The 23,542-nt window shown below is 45.3% G+C and overlaps 1 protein-coding gene across 10 annotated transcripts in view; it reads right to left on the reverse strand.

Annotated features, from left to right (window-relative positions):
• C4H12orf40 (chromosome 4 C12orf40 homolog) overlaps window positions 1–23,542 on the reverse strand; it is a 160,016-nt gene that overhangs the window by 116,853 nt on the left and 19,621 nt on the right. For 9 of the 10 annotated variants that reach the window (XM_056573666.1, XM_056573667.1, XM_056573658.1 and 6 more), the window contains one exon: window positions 637–769. In XM_056573666.1, the coding sequence (XP_056429641.1) occupies window positions 637–769 (133 nt within the window). Of the gene's footprint in view, window positions 1–636; window positions 770–15,050; window positions 15,229–23,542 lie in introns of those variants that run through there. The other variant, XM_056573665.1, reaches the window with a different exon arrangement.

Consider the following 23,542-nt stretch of genomic DNA (forward strand, 5'->3'; position numbering starts at 1 on the left):
AACTTTATGATGCCAACATAAAGTAGACATATTGTATGTGTGAATCCATATATAATTTATTTGGAATATAAATTTTCCTTATAAGCAGAGAGCTTCAAAGTAAAAAAAAAATTCAAACTTTTAAATTTTCTCATCAAATTTTGGAATTTTTCACCAAGAAATGATGCAAGTATCGACAAACTTTTACCAATAATATAAAGTAGAATATGTCACGAAAAAACAATCTTGGAATCCCAGAATTATTAATGCTTAAAGTGACAGTGGTCAGATGTGCAAAAAATGGCCGGGTCCTACACTGAAAATTGGCTGCGTCCTTAAGGGGTTAAAAACATGTTCACTCTAATCACCAAATGGTTTAAATCTTTCACATTGGCTGAGGGGTCATTTACAAAACATACATTTTACAAATCTTTCTATAAGTACCTGTTTTATTGGTAAAACAAAGTATATCTCGTGTTATCTAATATGCCGGTATGGAGATACAAGGCAAAACAGTAAAAATGCTATTAATTTGGTGGTATTTTTGTAACTTATGGTGGTTCCACAGTATATAACAGATAGGGTAAGGTAAGACATGGTATTTGTACACCTGAAACTGCTAAAAAAAAATAATTCACATATCTGTAAAAAACTTACTTCTTTCTTTCTTTTTCGATATTTGATTTATAATGTGTAGGTTAAGAACATCTAAGCTTAGTGATGCTTGAGTTGGATACGATGACTCCAAAAGCTTCAATTTGGATTTCATCTTCTTCTTTTGAAAGAATTCCTGAAAGAATATTTTTTTTTAAGAAGTTGTTTCAATATGAAGATCCCTTTTTAAATTAAATCAGCAGTTATTGTCTGGGAAAATGACAGCCAACCAAGCTTATACATTCCGTACAGAAGCCACTGTTTGCATAATCATAATTTTTATGATGAGTTGGTCTAAATATTTAATTTTATAGTAGTTTATTTAATCATGGTATCACATTATTGCACAGTCACAACACAATATATATTCTTATTTTTATTGCTTTATATTAGGGATGTAAGAAAAAATCGATTTGTGCGAATATCACGATTTTTTCACTTGGCGATACTGAATCGATTCAAAATATTTTTGAATCGATTCTTTTAGGGATGTGGAATTTGTATCTCCTGACGCCCGGAACAGAATGTCCCGGGCATCAGGAGATACAAGTTCCACATTTGTGGAGCCGGGCAGGCCGGATCTGACGCGGCGGCGCTCTGGGTGTACGGAGCGGGCTCCGACTCGTGCCTGCTCCATACTCTGCAGCCCCAGCTGTTCTCAGTAGCCAGGAGCCGCAGCTGGCTATTAAAGGAGTAGTCCGGCCTGCACTTTTCTCATTTTATCCCGTCCGGGCTGCAAAATAAAAGAAAACACACTTTCTCTTACCTGCCAATGAGCCCCCGTAGCTACGGTACAGGTGTTCGGTCCCCGCACCGTGCGACGTGCCGGGCTAACAGGAAGTAAGAAGAATACAGCCCAGGGACCGAACACCTGCACCGGAGTGTACCGGAGCTACGGGGGCTCGTTGGCAGGTAAGAGAAAGTTTTTTTCTTTTATTTTGCAGCCCGGATGGGATAAAATAAGAAAAGTGCGCGTTGGACTACTAGACCGCCGCTGTCAAAGCTGACAGCGGCGTCTAAAGGGATCTGTGAATGCTCCCTGGTGGCCGATGTATCGGGATATATCGCGATGTATCGTCACCTAGACGGTATCGCGATATATCGGGATATGTCGAATCGCCACACTGGTAACGCGATTCGAATCGTACTTTATACATTTATATAGTTATATAGTTATTTCTCTTTATTTAACTTGATATATTATGAGCATATAGTCACCTTTATTTTTATTACATTCGTATACATTATACATATATTTATATAACGTTATATACTATAATATACACACACATATATATATATATATATATATATATATATATATATATATATATATACATATACACACATACACATACATACATACATACATACACACACACAAATAAAATTTTATATACTATAATTGTGGTCAGGTTAACATATGTGTGATGTGCAAGAAATAACCAACTTAACTATGCCTGAGGTGTGCCTGGGTGGCTGAAAAGGTAGCCTATGAAAGAAGAGGGCTACCCCTAAGGATAACATAAGAAAAAATGACCTAAAATAAGGGAGGAAGGGTGGGAGAAGCACAACTGTGCCGAGCAGAGACCCAGGACCCAGGGACTCCGCTTAAGTAGTATCAAGACTCCTCCCACAAATGAGGTTAACTGTTTCAGCTAACCTCCACTTGTGGTCGGATTACAATATGTGTGATGTGCAAGAAATAACCACCTTAACTATGCCTGAGGTGTGCCCGGGTGGCTGAAAAGGTAGCCTATGAAAGAAGAGGGCAAAACACCAACTGCTAGGGAAGAAAATATTTTATTGAAAATAACAAACAATTTAAACATTAGCCAACTGGCTGAAAGCTCTAACCATTTCCACTTGGAGATCGGGAATATACCTGTGAAAACAAGGGGAACTCCATCGACCCAACTTCTTAGGGCTTGTTCACACGGCTGTCTGTCCCCGTTTTTTTTTTTTATCCCCGTTTCAGTCCCGTTTTTGCAGACTAAACGGATTAACCTCTTAAGGACCCGGGGTTTTTCAGTTTTTGCACTTTCGTTTTTTCCTCCTTACTTTTTAAAAATCATAACCCTTTCAATTTTCCACTGAAAATCCATATTATGGCTTATTTTTTGCGTCACTAATTCTACTTTGCAGTGACATTAGTCATTTTACCCAAAAATTCACGGCGAAACGGAAAAAAAAAATCATTGTGTGACAAAATCGAAGAAAAAACGTCATTTTGCAACTTTTGGGGGCTTCCGTTTCTATGCAGTGCATATTTCAGTAAAAATGACACCTTATTATTCTGTAGGTCCATACTATTAAAAGGATACCCTACTTATATAGGTTCGATTTTGTCGTACTTCTGGAAAAAATCATAACTACATGCAGGAAAATTTATACGTTTAAAAATGTCCTCTTCTGACCCCTATAACTTTTTTACTTTTCCACGTACAGGGCAGTATGATGGCTAATTTTTGCACCGTGATCTGAATTTTTTATCAGTACCATTTTTGTTTTGATCGGACTTTTTGATCACTTTTTATTAATTTTTTATTGGTATAAAAAGTTACCAAAAATAAGCTTTTTTGGATTTGGAATTTTTTTGCGCGTACGCCATTTGCCATGCGGTTTAATTAACAATATATATTTTTATAGTTCGGACATTTACGCACGCGGCGATACCACATGTTTATTTTTATTTACACTGTTTCTTTTTTTTTTATAGGAAAAGGGGGATGATTCAAGCTTTTATTAGGGAAGGGGTTAAGTTACATTTATTAACACTTTTTTTTTGCAGTGTTATAGCTCCCAAAGGGACATATAACACTGCACACACTGATCTCTCATGCTGATCACTGGCGTGTATTAACACGCCTGTGATCAGTGTTATCGGTGCTTGACTGCTCCTGCCTTGATCTCAGGCACGGAGCAGTCATTCGTCGATCGGACACCGAGGAGGCAGGTAGGGTCCCTCCCGGTGTCCTGTAAGCTGTTCGGGACGCCGCGATTTCACCGTGGCGCTCCCGAACAGCCCGACTGAGCAGCCGGGTTACTTTCACTTCAGACGCGGCGGTCAGCTTTGATCGCAGTGTCTGAAGGGTTAATACAGGGCATCACCGCGATCGGTGATGTCCTGTATTAGCCGCGGGTCCCAGCCGTTGATAGCCGCCGGGACTGACCAGATATGACATATCGCGGGAGCCGACGGAGGACATAAACATACGTCCTTCGTCGTTAAGGGGTTAAAAATGTGTTGTTTTTTTTTTAAATCCCATTCATGTCAATGGCATTTTTTTTACAATCCGTTTACATCCGTTTGCACCCATCTGCACTCATTTCCGTTTTTTTCACGGAAGAAAAAAAACGGCACATGCAGTATTTTTTCTTCCGTGAAAAAAAACGGAAGAAAACACGGACATCATAATTTTAACATTGAAGTCTATGGCTAGCAGATGAACCTTTAACCCCTTAAGGACCGGGGTTTTTCCGTTTTTGCATTTTCGTTTTTTGCTCCTTGCCTTTAAAAAATCATAACTCTTTCAATTTTGCACCTAAAAATCCATATGATGGCTTATTTTTTGCGCAACCAATTCTACTTTGTAATGACGTCAGTCATTTTGCCCAAAAATTTACGGTGAAACGGAAAAAAAAATCATTGTGCGACAAAATTGAAAAAAAAAAACGCAGTTTTGTACCTTTTCGGGGCTTCCGTTTCTACGTAGTACATTTTTCGGTAAAAATGACACCTTATCTTTATTCTGTAGGTCCATACGATTAAAATGATACCCTACTTATATAGATTTGATTTTGTCGGACTTCTGGAAAAAATCATAACTACATGCAGGAAAATGTATACGTTTAAAATTGTCATCTTCTGACCCCTATAACTTTTTTATTTTTCCGTGTATGGGGCGGTATGAGGGCTAATTTTTTGTGCTGTGATCTGAAGTTTTTAACGGTACCATTTTTGCGTTGATAGGAATTTTTTTGCGTGCACGCCATTGATCGAGCGGTTTAATTAATGATATATTTTTATAATTCGGACATTTCCGCACGCGGTAATACCATATATGTTTATTTTTATTTACACTGTGTTTTTTTTTTATTGGAAAAGGGGGGTGATTCAAACTTTTAATAGGGGAGGAGTTAAATGACCTTTATTCACTTTTTTTTTTGCAGTGTTATCGGTCCCATAGGGACCGATAACACTGCACACACTGATCATCATTGATCACTGGTTTCTCATAGGAAACCAGTGATTGACGATTCTGCCATATGACTGCTCATGCCTGGATCTCAGGCTCTGAGCAGTCATTCGGCGATCGGACAGCGAGGAGGCAGGCAGCCGGCAACTTTCACTTTTAGCCGCGCGGCTCAGCTCTGAGCGTGCGGCTAAAGGGTTAATAGCGCGCGGCGCCACGATCGGCTCTGCGCGCTATTAGAGGCGGGTCCCGGCTTCACTATGACACCGGGCCCGCCGTGATATGACGCGGCGTTACTGTGTAACCCCACGTTATATCAGGAGAGCAGGACCAAGGACGTACCGGTACGTCCTTGGTCCTTAAGGGGTTTATGTCATCCGTTTGCACCCGGGTTTAAAATATCCGTAACAACATCTGAGCATGCTCAGAAGAGGTGACATCAGCAGACTCCTACAGTGTTGTGGGACTACTACTCATCATGGAAACAAGTCTGTTCCATGATGGGAGTAGTAATTCCCCAGCTGCGGGAGTCTGCCGGTGGCTGGGGGGACTACATTAGTATTTGTACTACTATCCCCATCATAGATCAGACTCTGTTCCATGATGGGGGTAGTAGTACAGGGGCTGAGGGATTGATCGCACTGGGTCTCACTTCTGAGACCCGATCCGAAGTTATTAAGCAGGGGAGCGGGCGGCATGGTCCGCAACCCTGCGATCACTGATGTATTTTACTTTCATTTCTAAATTCCCCGCGGGGAGCTCTGAATAGCGGTCCTGAGGAGCCATTCAGGGCTCCCTGCGTGGTTTTTAAAATGGACAATGTATATTAAAAGTGTGTGGGGGGCAGGATATATAGCACTTTATATCTAGCCCCCCAGCGCATTTATAAAGCTATAACCCCCGCTAGCGCAAAAATATATATCCCCACAGTATATATGTGACCCCCCCCCCCGCCGGCACATTTATAATGTAACCCCCGCAGGCGCATTTATAATTATATACCCCCCGCCGGTGCAATTATCAAGCTTCTGCTGCACCAATCAATTTGTAATGTTAGGAGGTATAGGTACACTGTGTAGAGATTTCATATGTTGTACTAAAAATGTGGTCTATGCCATCCACTCCAGCTGTCACAGATTCTATATCGGCTGTACAACCCGGACCATTAAAATTAGATTTCGGGAGCATGTAAGTTCCCTCAAAACGGGTAAAGGCTCCCCCAGACTAATGCAGCATGTTAAGGAGGCACACAATAATGATCCCAAAGCACTACAATTCTTGGGCATAGAACGAGTAGATGCAGCGGCTGGCATACACACACGTATGAATCTTCTGAAGAAAGAAGGCATTTGGATTCTCAAAACTAATGCCTTGGGAAATCTAGGCTTAAATGACAGATTGGAGATATAAATGATTTTGTTTAATGCTTGCTGGAGGCTTGTAAAGTTTGTTTTTTGCAATTATGGTTTTTAGACTACTTTGATGAACGAAGTGTAATGCTCTCTTCCGTGACATGGAGTAAGTAGGTGTATTTACCTGCTCCCAGGTGACGGTAGGGGTTGGTCAGAAGAAGCGCTGCTTGTTTGGCGCAAAAGAAGCTGTTCACCAGGTCTGTTCACGGACTCCTGGCGTCTCAATTTATGGATTGTATGCACCGCACTGACTTTTTAAGAATAAAGAAACCACCTGAAGTTACTTCCCAATCGTGAGTGCTCCCTCTGTTTTTTTTTGTGTAACATGATTTATCCTACATTTTAAATTGAAGGAAAAAAAAAAAAAAAAAGAATACACCCCCCCCCCCCAAAAAAAAAATGAATACAAAGCAAATCAAAATATGCCCAAATTGGTACCAATATAAGGTACAGAATGCTCTGTAACCAGTGTAAGCTATCAAAAGAATGCTTACAGTATCCTCTACAGGTGAATAAAATCATAAACATTTTCTTTACGAAAATAAAAAGCCCACTTTTTAATAAACATTAAAATTGCACCCTTTTCAGATTTTTAAATAATAAAAAAGTAAATAAATGAATGAAAATAAACATTTTGTATCGTCTCAAGTGAAATTGTTGAACTATATAACATTATTCCTTAAGATAAACTTAAAACAACAAATTAAATTTTACAGATTTTTGGTCACATCACATCTAGGGCTGTAACGATTATTCGATAAAATTGATGAAATTCGATAACGTGATTCTTTGACGACGAATCCAGTTATCGAATAATCGTCCGATTCGTTGTCCGGGCGCCGACGGTCATAAGGCTGCTGCAAGCACCAGAGGTCATAAGGCTGCTGCTGGCGTGCGGTCAGATGCTAGGCCACACCGCCCCAGCCTCTGTTCAAGTCCCTGTCCCACCCTCTGCTCACCAATCACGCGTGCTTCTGCTTCTCTCCTCCCCTCCCCTTGTGGACGCTCTGTACATTGTGCCTCCATTTTATGGAGCCTTAGCCTGGCCAGGAGGACCTCACCTGTGCTTCTGTCGCCGGTAGGCCAGTTTTCTGCTGTTTAATGCGCCCTGCCACTCTCACTGCGACATTGCATATTGACACACACGGGGGTATCTGCAGAGCATTGCACCCTTGTGTCTGTAGTACAGACACTAGGATGCAATGCTCTGCACATACTACCATGTTTATAGCAGTGTGTATGTAGTACACAAACTAATATACACATGAGGGTATGTGCACAGCATTGCATCCTAGCTTCTGTACTACAGACACTAGGATGCAATGCTCTGCACATACTACCATGTGTATAGCAGTGTGTATGTAGTACACACTTAGACTACTATACACATGGGGGTAAGTGTGTACTACATACACACTGCTATACACATGGTAGTATTTGCAGAGCATTGCATCCTAGTGTCTGTACTACAGACACTAGGATACAATGCTCTGCAGATACCCTCATGGATAAAGCAGTGTGTATGTAGTACCTATACACTGTTATACACATGGTGGGGTGTGCAGAGCTTTTGCACCCTAGTGTTTGTAGTACTACAGACATGGGTCGTGTGCAACGCTCTGCAGTCTGCACATACCCCCATGTGTATAGGAGTGCTATATAAAAAGTGTAAAGTAAAAAATAAACTATTCCCCCAATAAGAATTAGTCCCCCCTTTTCCTATTGCTATACAAAAAAAAAAAAAGTAAAAATTTTTTTTTTCTTCACATATCTGATACTGCCGCAGGGCTAACTGTCTGAACTATTAAAGGAGAACTCCGGAATAGGTAAATTATCGTCCATACTGCCGGCAGTAAAAAATATAAATAAGTACATACCTTCCTTCGCTCCCCCGGTGCCTCCGGCCTCCACCACGATCTTCTTCCTAGTTGACAATAGTCGGCGAGTCATACTGCACTCAGTCAATAACCTGACACAGCGAAGTCCCGTCTCGGCCGGCGATAGGCGAGCGAAGAAAGGTATGTACCGGTTTATTTTTTTTTACTGCCGGCAGTATGGACGATAATTTTCCCATTCCGGAGCTCTCCTTTAAAACTAAATGTTAGTAAATCATTAACATTTTATTTTAATAGTTCAATATCAAATTTACGCTGGTTTCTGTACAGGTTCATTAACAGCAACAGCAGGATCCTGTACAGCAAGCGGCGTAAATGTGTAAAAAAAATAAATAAATACATTTTAGTCACATTTTTTAAAGTATGTAATTTTTCAAGTAGAATCAGCTGAACCCCTTTTTTGGCATTTTGAATTTTTTTCCGAATATTCAATGAAATAATCGGCTACTAATTGATTATTAAAATAATCGTTACCTGAAGCCCTAATCACATCCCTGTCCCTGTAGATAATAAGACCCCCTACTAGAGACCCCCCTTATTAACCTTTATTACAATCAAATAAAAAGGGGAATTCCCTATGAACAAACAATGATTTATTAACTCACGTCCCTTGATAAGCTAATACCGGAGCACAGTACCTGAGCTTAATCTCTAATCTGTCAAATATACTGCTATTTGCCATGCAGTAATCATAAGCAGGACTCTATTTGATTGAGATGTTGGCACCACCTAGTGGACAATATACAAACTACATCCAGTGTACTGTTTGAACATTTTAACAATTAATTGTTTAGGGAATAAAGAGGGTCTTATTCCCTGCGGGGGATTCTGCTGACCCCTTATAATGTTCTAATTTTTCCTACATACAGAGCTGTATGAGGGCTCATATTTAGTGCCATGATATGCAGTTTTTTTGGTACCACTTTTGCGTATATGTGACTTTTTGGTCACTTTTTATAGCATTTTGGGGGATGTAATGTGATTAAAAAAAATTGACAATTTGGGATTTTTTTTTCTTTTTCTTTAGCTGTCTGGGCAAGCTGCGAGTTGTAGTTTTGCAAGACTGTCCAGGCATGCTGGGAGTTGTAGTTCTGTAACATCTGGCCCTTCAGATGTTCCAGAACTACAACTACCAACATACCTGGACAGTCTCAGCATGCTGGGAGTTGTAGTTTTGCAACATCTGGAAGGGCACTGTTTGGACACCACTATACAGTGGTGTCCAAACTGTAGTGCTCCAGATGTCCAATCAAAGCATGCCGAGACTTGTCAGGAATGCTGGGAGTTGTAGTTCGGCAACATATGGCCCTTCAGATGTTGCCGAACTACAACTTCTAGCATGCCTGGAGTTGAAGTCTTGCAACATCTGGAGGGCTACAGTTTGGAGACCACTACAGAGTGGTCTCCAAACTGTTCTCCTCCAGTTGTTGCATAACTACAACTCCCAACATGCCCTTCGGCTGTCTGGGCATACTGGTAGTTGTAGTTATGCAAGTTATACAGGGTACATTCACATGGGCGGGGGTTTACAGCAAGTTTCCCACTAAGTTTGAGATGCGGCAAATTTTCCGCTGCAGCAGGAAACTCACTGTAAACCCCCGCCCGTGTGAATTTACCCTAAAACACTACACTAACCCTTAATAAAGAGTAAAACACTACATATACATTAAACCCTTACACTGTCGCCGCCCCCATTAACCCCTTAAGGACTGAGCGCTTTCACGTTTTTGCATTTTCGTTTTTTTCCTCCTTGCCTTTAAAAAATCATAACCCTTTCAATTTTGCACCTAAAAATCTGTATTATGGCTTATTTTTTTGCGCCACCAATTCTACTTTACAGTGACATTAGTCATTTTACCGAAAAATCCACGGCGAAATAAAAAAAAAATTCATTGTGCGACAAACTTGAAAAAAAAATGCCATTTTGTAAATTTTGGGGGCTTCCGTTTCTACGCAGTACATTTTTCGGTAAAAATTACATCTTATCTTTATTCTGTAGGTCCACACGGTTAAAATGATACCCTACTTGTATAGGTTTGATTTTGTATTACTTCAGAAAAAAATCATAAATCCATGCAGGAAAATGTATAAGTTTAAAATTGTCATTTTCTGAGCCCTATAACTTTTTTTTTCTGTGCTCAGGGCGTTATGAGGGCTCATTTTTTGCACCGTGATCTGAATTTTTTAACTGTACAATTTTTGTTCTGATCAGACTTTTTGATCACTTTTTATTCACTTTTTTGTGGTATAAAAAGTGATCAAAAATGCGCTATTTTGGACTTTGGAATTTTTTTGCACGTACGCCATTGAATGTGCGGTTTTAAAAGCGGTATATTTTTATAATTCGGACATTTCCGCACGCGGCGATACCACATATGTTTATTTTTATTTACACAGTTTTATTTTGTTACTAGGAAATGACGGGTGATTTAAACTTTGAATTCAGAAGGGAATACCTGAAAGGGTTAACATTTTTTTTTTTTTTTTTTTTGCGAGCTCATAGCTCCTATAGGGACCTATGAGCTTGCAATGGCAGATTGCAAACACAGATTGTTGCCTTGCCGTTGCATGGCAACAAGCTGTGTAATCGGCGGTTGACTGCTCCAGCCTGTAACTCAGGCATGGAGCAATCAATCAGAGCCGGGACGCCGACGGAAGAAGGTAGGGACCGTCTTCTCTCCGGGTAGCTGATCGGGGCATCGCGATTTTATCTCGATGACCCCGATCAGCCCAACTGAGCAGCCGGGAAGCATTTACTTTCACTTTCGATACGGAAAGGTTAATAGCGCGTGGCCGAACGATTGCGGCCGCGCGCTATTAGCCGCGGGTCCCGGCTGCGAATAGGCGCCGGGACCATCCCGCCGGGACCCCGCGTTATAGACAGGGACCGGACTTAGGACATACTCATACGTCCTAAATCCTTAAGGAGTTAAAATGCAACAAACGTCTTGTACGTCAGTTTTTCCAAAACCGAGCCTCCAACTGTTGAAATATAACAACTCCCAGTATTGCCGGACAGCCATTGACTGTCCAGGCATGTTGGGGGTTTTGCAACAGCTGGAGGTACCTTGTTTGGGGAAAAGTGACACAGTATTTTTGGTGGAGGAGGCAAGTGTATTGCTTGCATCCGAGTACACCGCTATGAAAATCCCTAATTTAACCCCTTAAGGACCAAGGACGTATGAGTACGTCCTTGGTCCCGCTCCCGTGATATAATGCGGGGTCCCACGGTGACCCCGCATCATATAACGGCGGGCCCGGCGTCATAGTGAAGCCGGGACCCGCCTCTAATAGCGCGCGGCACTGATCGCGGTGCCGCGCACTCAAAGCTAAGCCACGCGGCTAAAAGTGAAAGTAAAAGTGCCCGGCTAGCTCAGGGAGCTGTTCGGGATCGCAGCAGTGAAATCGCGGCATCCCAAACAGCTGTACTACAGGAGGAAGGTCTCTTACCTTTCTTCCTGCAGTCCGATCGCCGATTGAATGCTTCAAGCCTGAGATCCAGGCTTGAGCAATCAATCGCCGAAAACACTGATCATTGCATCTCTATGGAGATGCATTGAGCAGTGTTAAAGATCAGTAAATGCAATGTTATAGCCCCCTATGGGGGCTATAACATTTCAAAAGAAAAAAAAAAGTAAAAAAAAATCATTAACCTTTGGAATTATCCCTTCCCCTAATAAAAGTTTGAATCACCCGGCATTTCCAATAATAAAAATTAAAAAAAACAGTGTAAATAAAAACAAAAATAAACATATGTGGTATCGCCACGTGTGGAAATGTCCAAATTAAAAAAATATACTGCTAATTAAACCGCACGGTCAATGGCGTACACGCAAAAAAATTCCAAAGTCCAAAATAGCGTATTTTTTGTCACTTTTTATATCATGAAAAGATGAATAAAAAGCGATCAAAAAGTCAGATCAATGCAAAAATGGCACCGACAAAAACTTCAGAACACTGCGCAAAAAATGAACTCTCATAGCGCCCTGAACACAGAAAAATAAAAAAAGTTATAGGGGTCAGAAGAGGACAATTTTAAACGTATAAATTTTCCTGCATGTAGTTATGATTTTTTTCTGAAGCAATACAAAATCAAACCTATACAAGTAGGGTATCATTTTAACCGTATGGACCTAGAGAATAAAGATAAGGTGTAATTTTTACCGAAAAATTTACTACGTAGAAACGGAAGCCCCCAAAATTTACAAAATGGCTGTATTTTTTTCAATTTTGTCGCACAATGATTTTTTTTCCCGTTTCGCCGTCGATGTTTGGGTAAAATGACTGATATCATTACGAAGTAGAATTGGTGGCGCAAAAAATAAGCCATAATACAGATTTTTAGGTGCAAAATTTAAAGAGTTATGATTTTTTAAAGGTAAGGAGGAAAAAACGAAAGAGCAAAAACGGAAAAACGCCTGGTCCTTAAGGGGTTAAGCCTCAAATGCACATGGCGCTCCCTCACTTCAGAGCCTTGTTGTATTTCAAGGCAACAGTTTAGGGCCACATATGGGGTATTTCCGTACTCGGGAGAAATTGCACTACAAATTTTGGTGGGCTTTTTCTCCTTTTACCCCTTATGAAAAGGTAAAGTTGGGGTCTACACCAGCATGTTAGTGTAAAAAATTTGATTTTTTTTACTCTAACATGCTGGTGTTGCCCCATACTTTTCATTTTCATAAATGGTAAAAAGGAAGAAATAATAATAATTGTAACACAATTTCTCCCAAGTACAGAAATACCCCATATGTGGGCGTAAAATGCTCTGCGGGCGCGCAACAAGACTCAGGAGTGAGCGCACTATGTACATTTGAGGCCTAAACTGGTGATTTTCACAGGGGTGGCTGCTGGTTACAGCGGTTCTGACAAACGCAAAAAAATTTATACCCACATGTGACCCCATTTTGAAAACTACACCCCTCACTGAACGTAACAATTGGTATAGTGAGCATTTACACCCCACAGATGACAGATTTTTGAAACAGTGGTCCGTGAAAATGAAGAATGTAATTATTCATTTGCACAGCCCACTGTTCCAAAGATCTGTCTAACGCCAGTGGGGTGTAAATGCTCACTGCACCCCTTGTTACGTTCCTTGAGGGGTGTAGTTTCCCAAATAGTGTGCCATGTGGGGTGATTTTTGCTGTTCTGGCACCATGGGGGCTTCCTAAATGTGACATGCCCCCCAAAAACCATTTCAGAAAAATTCTCTTTCCAAAAGCCCAATGTCGCTCCTTCCCTTCTGAGCCCTCTAGTGCACCCGAAGATCACTTTACATCCACATATGAGGAATTTCCTTACTTGAGATAAATGGGGTTTCATATTTTGGGGGATATTTTCACCTATTACCTAGGGCTGGGTGGTATGACCAAATGTGTGTATCGCGGTATTTTTGTAACTTTTGGCGGTTCCACGGTGTATAATGGTATTTCCTCTATCACCCCCCCCCCCTGCCCCAAAATTAATTATCAGTCCAGCGCTGCGCTGTCCCCATCAGTGTACTACTCACATGTCACCCGCAAGCGCCCGCTGGCGCTAACACTCTATACTGTGCGGTAGCCCTATGCCCGGGCTGCAAAAGGTAAACAAAATAAACTAACGCATGTTCCGACATCGGCCTTACGCTGGGAACGGGAACGTCGGACAGCCGTCAGCCTATCACCGGCCGAAGCGATGTCCCACCCCGGCCAGGGATAGGCTGAGCGCATTGTCATGTAAGGAGCTCTGGCCGGCTTCTTACATGACAGCGGGCTCAGCCTATCACCGGCGGAACATTGCTGAGGCCGGCTGTCAGACGTTCCCGTCCCCAAGGATCAGGTTGGGTTTATCCCCTGCCGCCAGGGGGGCGACAACACCAGGAGGGTAATAGATCTCGTTGACTGAGTGAAATGGAGGTCTGAACAAGCGTTAATCCTTAGCTTAGATGCCGAGAAGGCTTTTGATAGACTTGGGTGGCCATTCCTTTTTGCTACACTTCATAAATTAGGGATCACGGGTACATTTTTTTTTAATTGCACTGCGGGGCCTTTACTCCTCTCCCACTGCCTCTCAAGCTTCCTCATGCTCCTTCTCCTGTCAAATGGGACCCGTCAGGGATGCCCGTTATCCCCTCTGGTTTTTGCTTTATGTATTGAACCCCTAGCTGCTATGATCAGGGGGACCCGGACATTACTGGTGTTTCCTTACATGAGAAGGACATTTAGATCTGCTTGTTTGCTGATGATGTACTTCTCACACCCTCCCGTCCCTTAATTTCTCTTCCTAATCTCTACAAACCCTACATGCCTATGGTGAGGTCTCGGGCTACAAAGTTAATCTCTCTAAACCGGAAGCACTCCCGCTGAATCTACCCCTGTCTCTTTATACTCAGCTACGCTCTAACTACTCTTATAGGTGGTCTCCCTCTGCTGTTAAATACTTGGGAATCCACATTGATTCTCACTACTCCTCCCTTTACTCTACTATCTCCCTCTGTTTTGGGACCTTCGGGTTCTGTAAGATAAATGGCGCTCGCAGTATATTTCTTTTTTTTTTTTAGGCATTGCGGCGGTGAAAATGACCATCCTCCTTAGATTGCTCTTTTTCTTTGAAACATTGCCTGTGCGGGTGCCGCTATCTGCCCTGAGCGCTTTTCAGTCGGCCATTTTTTTGCTTCATTTGGAATGGAAAGAGGCATCGGCTGTCCCGCACGTGGCCAAGTATTACTAGGCTGCTCACCTACGTCACCTTGCAGCCTGTTCCTCTTATCATGCCTATAGCCGCTGGATGCAAATTGAACGACTTTGGCTAACTCCTTATCACCCTAATACGCTTTTATGGTCTCCTTTACTGGGCCCTATGGATTTCTCTAAGTATGTCTGGGCTTACTGCTCTGTGAAGTTCCGTCTGTCATCTTTTCCCTCCACCCCGCTTACCTCTTTCCTTTACCACCCTGACTTTCCTTCAGGTCTGTCATCTGTGATGGTGCCGGAATGGGGCCCCTGGGGGCTTTTGTGTTGAGCTGATGTTGTGGACCTTCTTACGCGTTCCCTCTTGCCTTTTGAACAAATGAGGTCTCGTTGGGCTCTACCCTTGTCTGAGCGCTTCCATTATCTGCAAATGCGACATTTTATGTCAACCATGATGGGCTCCACAACGGTATCTTTGCTGACTGGATTTGAACGATTATGCTGAAGTGGGCCTAAGACACGGGGCCTCCTCTCTGACATCTACTCTCTCCTCTAGCCTCCTGAGGGTGTTCAGATGTCGCATAGTTATATGGGGCGCTGGGAGACCACTCTCAATACTACCATCTCCCTCCCTCAGTGGAAGGTTATCTGGGAAAGGGCTTCTAAGGCCTCTATTTGTACTGCTTACAAGGAAACCCAGTAAAAGCTGTTTTATGTTGTTATCACACTCCAGAGTTGAACAGATTGAACCCTAACGTCCCCCCCTCAGTGCTGGAACTGCGGGGTGGGTCTGGTTACGGTGTTACACATTCTGGTTGTGTCCTCTCATATGGGCATACTGGATTGTTGTTCAGAGATTGGTGCATGAGGCCTTGGGAGTGTTGGTTCCTATAGACCGGCATGTCTATCTTCTTCATCTCTCTTACCCCTCTCTGGCTAAGAAACCTTTTAAGCTCTTTATGCATATAGCTTTGGCTGCTAAAACGCTTATTGGAAGACTCTTCCTCCCTCTGAGTCTGATCTGCTCATTCGGATATGTGAGATCTGCTCACTGGAGTTTCTTACAGCTTCCCTGAAAAACACTATTCCCTCATTCGTATTGGTCTGGGAACCCTGGGATCGCTTTTCCGATAGACAACCGCCTTGACTTCTTGCTTTTTCTATCCTCTTTTTTCCTCCCCCTCTTATTCTTCTCTTTCCTTCTTTCATATTTCCCTTCTGTGGTAGGTCCATGTCTGTCTTGTGTGTTGTCCGTTTGTCTGATCCACCCCACCCTTCCCTTGTTTATAGCTTGATAAGCTTTTTCAGTTATGTCAACAGGCGAATGGATATTTGCATACTTTCATTACTCCCTGGCTATTGTTTGGGGGGGGGGGGGGGGGGGTGTTACCGTCCTGGTGCCAAGGTTCCCAGTGGGATGTTCTATTGCCTACGGCCTTGATTCGATTACTTATCTTTGTGTTTCTGCCTTATATTACTATGGATTATTTTTGGGCGTCGACCCTTACGATGTTCTTTATATGTTATTTTCATGTCTAGATTCATTTCCATGTAAAATCTTTAATAAAAATTACAGTTTAAAAAAAAAAAAAAAATGCCCTGATCCTTAGGGTCAAAATGGGCTTGGTCCCCAAAGGCTTAAGGACTAAGGGTTTTTCCACTTTCATTTTTCCTCCTTACCTTTAAAAAAATCTTAACTCTTTCAATTTTGCACCTAAAAATCTATATGATGGCTTATTTTTTGCGCCACCAATTCTGCTTTTTAATGACATAATTTTACCCAAAAATCTACAACAATATGAAGAAACAAATCACTGTGCGATAAAAATGAAGAAAAAATAACATTTTGTAACTTTTCGGGGCTCTCTTTTCAACGCAGTAAATTTTTCGGTAAAAATTACACCTTTTTTTTCCGTAGGTCCATACGATGAAAATGATACCCTACTTATATAGGTTCCATTTTGTACTACTTCTGAAAAAAAATCATAACTTCATGCAGGAAAATTTATACGTTTAAAAATTGTCATCTTCTGACCCCTATAACTTTAAAATTTTTCTGCGTACGGGGCGGTATAAGGGCTCCTTTTTTGCACTGTGATCTGTAGTTTTTAGCTGTACAATTTTTTGTATTGATCAGATTTTTTGATTGCTTTTTATTAATTTGTTCATGATATAAAAAAAAGTGACCAAAAATACACTATTTTGGAATTTGGATTTTTTTTCCGCATATGCCAAATACCATGCGGTTTAATTAACAATATATTTTTATAATTCGGACATTTCCGCACACGGCGATATGACATACGTTTATTTTTATTTACACTGCTTTTTTTTTTTAAATGGGAAAAGGGGGGGGGGTGATTCAAACTTTTATTAGGGAAGGGGTTAAATGATCTTAATTCTATTTTTTTCACTTTTTTTTGCAATGTTATAGCTCCCATAGGGAGCTATAACACTGCTAACACTGAGCTTTTACATTGATCAATGGTTTCTCATAGGAAACCATTGATCAAATGATTCTGCCGCTTGACTGCTCATGACTGGATCTCAGGCACTGAGCAGTCATTCAGTGATCGGACAACAGGAGGCAAGGTAAGGGACCCTCCTGCTTGCCTACAGCTGTTCGTGATGCCGCAATTTCACTGCGGCAATCACGAACAGCCCACTGAGCTAGCTGGGGGTAGTTAAGTTTCACTTTAGACGCGGCTATCAACTTTGAATGCCATGTCTAAAGGGTTAACAGAGCGCAGCACCGTGATCAGTGCAGCGTGCTATTAGCCACCCCCAGCAGTGGGACCCCAGCAATCTGACATCTTATCTCCTATCCTTTGTATAGGGGATAAGATGTCTAGGGGCGGAGTACCCCTTTACGCTAACAATCAGAGTTTACAAGTTTTTATAGCCTTAGCTGAACGGCAGCAGTTTTTACAATGGTTTACAGCTTAAGTCTTGAACTATTGACCCTCCATTCCCTTCACTTGTACAGGTGTCTCTCTAGTCAGGAGATTTTTGTACTCACCGTAAAATCTCTTTCTCAAAGCTCTCATTGGGGGGGGGGGGGGGACACACCGAACTGATGGGTATAAGCAGTCCCCTAGGGTGGGAAAAATACAACCACCGGAAAGAAGGGATCAGTCCCAAGACTGAACCCCAGAGTCCACAGGTTCCGTGGACGAGCCCCCAGGTCGGAGACAGACCAGAGCCAGAAATTGAGCTCCCAGAAGATCGCCCAACCAGGAAGAGGGATTCGGACCCCAAGGAAAAAGGCCGACCTCTGGGGGGACCAGACGAGAAATCGATATGTCAGGGTCACCTGGAAAACGAACAACCCCAGAGGAGTAAGGAAAAGCAGAAGTCCGCGAAAAGACACTGGACTACCACTACATAGAGGAACATGAAGAAGAGAAGGAGTGCAGAAGAGGAAAAAAAAACGCCCTGACTGATGGCCTAGCGGTAGAGTCTGGGTCAAAACAGAACACATGCCCAAGATCGGAACCAGCACCAAGGGTGAACTGAAAAAGCTGAGCTGGGAACTAAGGAGAGCCCAACTGGGACTCCCAGGGTCTGGGCGCAGGAAGAATTGTGCCCGGAGACCTAGGTGTCAGTGCGGTATAACTGACAGACAAAAAAGGGAAAGAAGAACTAACCCTTCCATGGAGATGGCACAAAGTCCTCCAGCATAGGAGAGATGCCAGGCTGTGTGAACAGCAGTAGAAAACCAAAAAGGTGGAAGAGAGCCAGGCAGCAAAGGCCAGCAAGCCCACAGCCCAGACAGGAAGAAACTGAGGAGGGCCCTCAGAAAAGCCAAGGGCCCCACCGATATCCCACCTAAAAGGGGGAAACAACGAGACGGCATCATCTTGGAAGCAGAAGCCAGACCCCAAAGGGAGCGGAAGTCAGGACACTGGAACAGGGCAACGATAGCCGTGGGGTACCAAGGCCACCACACAAAGAACAAAAAACCGCAGACATCCCAAGGAAGAAGGAATGTAGCGCAGGAAACCTGCAGACACAGGTAGACTCACAGGGAGAAAGGGTGTCAAGAACCCGCAGATACGCACACAGCGGAACTGTCCCTGGAAAAGGACATCAGACGACAGCCGCGGCCGCGAAGTAATGAGGAAGGCGACCAGGTGGTTTAGAAGAACATGCAGACAGAGTCCGGCTATGTGGCATAGGGACCATGGGCAGGTCCAGTACCGCATACAGAAAACACAGCGAGAAGAGAGATACCTGCCGGACAGGGTACACCCTGTCACTCAGAATCTGATGCATGGAACAAAGTCCATAGAGAGACACGGGAGACGCACTGAAAACAACACCTTGGCAGCGGGTCACCTGAACTACCGCCCACAGAGTGGGAGATGTATGGAAGATAACTGGAGTCAGTAGACAGCCACGTGGCAAACCGACTGGCCGACAAGAATAGAATTCCAGAACACCCAAGATGACTCCAGTCAGCCCCCCCCCCACATGAAGTGGGGTACTAGAGTGAGGTCCGACCAAACGGTTGACCAGGTGGAGGAGAAAGACCCAGCAGCCAAAGGAACGTCCAACCGACAGCAAACCTGTGTACCTGTGGGGACCTTACCCCATTCCCCGCACTCTGTGGTGAGTTTCAGAAAAACAGGCTATGCTCACGGCGGCCCTGAGGTCAGGGACCGAAGGCAGTGGAAACAGAGTAGACAACAGAACATGGGCAACGCCCGAAGCGTGGAGAGAAGAGACAAAGTCAGTAACTGTGCTCCATAGACACAGGCTGGAGGGCGGGGAGGTCAAGGAGCCATGGACGGAAACCCTGCTCCTGGAGATAGGAGGGAGGCAGAGGAGCGATGGGATGCTTCCCTGTCAACCTCATAGGGTCCCTGGAACACAATGAGTCAGTTCCGTGCATACCACGAACAGCAGTGGGGAACCGGGACTCCTGCTGCAAGCTGTCAGCCGCAACAGGCAGCAGAGGAAAAATGCTGACAATGGTGTGGCGTAGTGGTATGGAACCCTAGGAGAGAACAAGCCAATCCGGCAGGCACCCAGCACCGTAGGAGGTACCACAACTCCAGCCGCGGATACATCAGCCGTGAGATGTGAAACAGTCGGCGTAGGGAGCCATGCAGACCACCACCTGTTCAACAAGTACGGGGTTCGGAGTAGACCCCGAGCCGGTCCGTCGACACCACGCAAAACAGTGGGGTACCGAAGCTCCCTCCACAGATACAGCCGCCGGGTGATGTAAGCCAGGCAGTGTAGATCAGTACAAATATGGGCCAGAGGAGACAGTGAGACCCTCCGATGAACACCTCGCAGAGTAGCGAGGTACCGGAACTCCAACCGCGGGAACATCAGCCATGTGATGGGTAACGGGCGGTTGTAGGAACCACGCAGACAACTGACTAACAGGAATGGTTCAATAGCAGATGATGGGTAGTTCCGTCGGCACCAGCACAAAAGCGGTCGCCGAGACACCCACTGCAGATATCTCAGCTGAGTGATGCATAACATGCGGTGTGGACCCACAGGCAGACCAGTCTGGCTCACTGGTATGGGTCCACAGGAGATAAGGGGACATCCCATCGGGCACCTCACAGGAAAGAGGCACCAGAAGTCTAAAAACAGACTAGTCAGCCAGTAATGGTATGGGAAACCATGCAGAGAACTACTGGCACTGGTCAATACAGACAAGGAGTCGGTTCGCCTGTACCTCACAGTAGAGAGGTACCAGAAATCAACCCGCAGCATGTCAGCCGTTTGACGGGTGAGAGGCGGTTGCAGGAAACCATGCAGAGAACTGTCCGGCTTACTGGTATGGGTCCATAGTAGACAGCGAGTCATCCTGTCTGTACCACGCACCACAGTGGGGTACCGGGACTCCAGCTGCAGATATATCAGCCGTTTGCTGTGTGACAGGCGGTGTAGGGAACCATGCAGACCAATGTCAGGCTTACTGGTAAGAATCCATAGTAGACAACGACTCATCCCATCGGCACCTCGCCGAGTAGTGAGGTAACGGAACTTCAGTCGTAGGTACATCAGGCATATGATGTATGACAGTCCGTATAGGAAACCATGCAGACCGCTGTCTGGCTTACTGGTATGGGTCCATAGTAGATAATGGAACACTCCATCGGACGCCTCACACAGTAGTGAGGTACTGAAACTCCAGATGCAGATGCACCAGCCGTGCGATGTATGACAAGCGGAGTAGGTAACCCTGCAGACCACTGTCTGGCTTACTGGCATGGGACCATAATGGACAATGGGACACTCCGTCGGACACCACCAACTGCAGTGAGAGACCGGAACTGCAGCCGCAGATACAGCGGCTGAAAATGTATGACAGGCGGTAGAGAAGGCACCTCGCACCAGCAGAGGGGTACCGAGTGTGAGCCGTGGAAAAAGAGGGACAGGCGAAACTACTGTCCGCATATGAAAAACAGATCTATTCCATGCCATGAAGGAATATGCTCATGAGGACTGTGCACCGGATGAGGGTAGCCAGAGCCATAGCTGCAAAAGCTATAGCCCGTGGAGAAGGGAAAACTACAGCATGACATGCCAGGAACACCCCTAGGATGGGTGGGCAGCAGACCTGACCGATGAGGAATCTAGAAAGCAACATGAACGTCCGCCAGGGATACAGAGGAACTTGCTCATTGCGTGGCCCTCAGCGGTGGAAGGGAACATATCGCTGGAACAGGACCCCCTACACCAAGGGAACATAAGTCCCAGGTAACAGCCCGCCTCTGCAGTGTTCATGTGTTTCATGAAATGAGCAACAATAGAAATCAGACTGTAATACAAGTGTTAGCCACAAGAGGGAACCAAACACCAACAAATGGTCTGAGTGACCAAGACAACTGTAGTTTTTTTATTTTTTTAATTAAATTAATGATAGTATACTTGAAAATGTGGCCTGTACCCCAGTTCCCCAATAAAACTCCCCCAAAAGTGCTGCCCATAGTGGCAGAAAACAGACCCTCAGGAGAAGCGACGGCTCAGAGCAGAGCACATAAGTGCCTGCCAAGCCACCGTTCCGGAAGGGGTTAATGGGGAATCGGGACGCGAACTCGTGCGGCAGTTGCCGTGGGAGCCATACTGGTGCCCGCGTCGCCCTGGGAACAGGAAGGGAGGGTGGGACAATCAACCCCAGCAGCCCGCGAGCAGGAGGGAAGCACTGCCGCCTCGCGCACTGAACGGGGAAGAAGAGGGGTGGAGCTAGCCGCAGTAATGGGGAAAAGGACCCCGGGAGGCGGCCATGTGCCGCCAGGGATCCGGACCCCGGCGGCAGAGCTCCACAGTGCCGGCCGCACCTGCACTCGCACGGTGGGGTCGGCGCGAGAAGGTGAGCCGCCCCATAAGGCAGAAAAAAGACCCCCTGGAGGAGCGACGGCTCAGAGCAGAGCACATAAGTGCCTTCCAAGCCGCCGCTCCTCCGGAAGGGGTTAATAGGGGGCCGGGATGCGATCTCCTGCAGTTGCCGCCCGTGTCGCCCCCAGAACAGGGAAGGAGGGCGGGACAATCACCCCCAGCAGCACGCGAGCTGAAGGGGAGGTACCGCCAGCTCGCGCGCTGAACGAGGAAGGAGAAGGGCTGAGTTAGCCGCCGTAATGGAGACCCTGCTTGCGGCGGCCCAGAGAGGCGGCCATGTGCCGCGGACCACGGCGGCGGCCGCCGCCGGAAGACACAGTGCCGGCCGCACCTGCGCTTACATGGTGCGGTTGGCATCAAACAGCCGGCGAAAAGGCTCACCCCAGGTCCGGCACATATCCTCCACCGGACCGCAAGTAAAACAACCAGCCCCCCCAGGCAACCCGAGGGACCCCCAGTATGAAGCCCCCCAAATAAAGCAGAGTCCCAACAGCTAGGGGGAGGGGACCGCCAGATGGGAGATGCAGCCAAAGCTGCATAAAGGGGAGAGGGGGTTAACCCCTCGCTGCCCGGACCCCAGACCCGACAGCAACAGGGACCTACAGTGGTGGTCACTGGCGGATTGCTCGTTCGCCTAGGGGGGGGGGGGGGTGGAAAATATACTCCCCTCAAACGCCACATACTCACTAGGGATCGACCGATTATTCGGTATGGCCGATATTATCGGCCGATAATCACGATTTTGGGCATTATCGGTATCGGCAATTATCTTGCCGATAAGCCGATAATGCCCGGCCCCCCGCACCGCCCCCACTGCACCGCGACCGGTGGTCCGTAATGGGGGTGGTCCAGGCCATCCTTCCTTCATGTAGTGTCCGGGGGCGTTCCGGGTGGAGGGTGGTCCGGTCCAGGCTGTCCTTCTCCCACGGTCTTCTTCTCCACTCCGGGCAGGCTCCGGCCTAGTACGCTGCATAGACGCCGCTACGCCGTGACGTCAGGAGCGTCGCTGCGCACGGGCGTCACTGCGCAGCGACGTCTATGCAGCGTACTAGGCCGGAGCCTGCCCGGAGTGGAGAAGAGGCCCGCCGGAGAAGAAGGACAGCCCGGACCGGACCACCCTCCACCCGGAACGCCCCCGGACACTACAGGAACGATGGATGGATGGCCCGGAGCACCCTGGCAGGTAGGGGAGAGAAGCGGGTGGTGGCGGCGGCGGTCTATGGCCCCGCAAAAGCCACTGCAGATCATTGATTTAAAGCGTCCGCTTTAAATCAATCATCTGCAGCGGTGTCGCAGGGGGTTAAATAGCCGATAACTTATACCGGAATATCGGTATAAGTTATCGGCTATCGGCCCTAACCTCCACCGATTAT

Source organism: Hyla sarda, chromosome 4 (assembly GCF_029499605.1).
Source record: "Hyla sarda isolate aHylSar1 chromosome 4, aHylSar1.hap1, whole genome shotgun sequence".
Taxonomy (NCBI): domain Eukaryota; kingdom Metazoa; phylum Chordata; class Amphibia; order Anura; family Hylidae; genus Hyla; species Hyla sarda.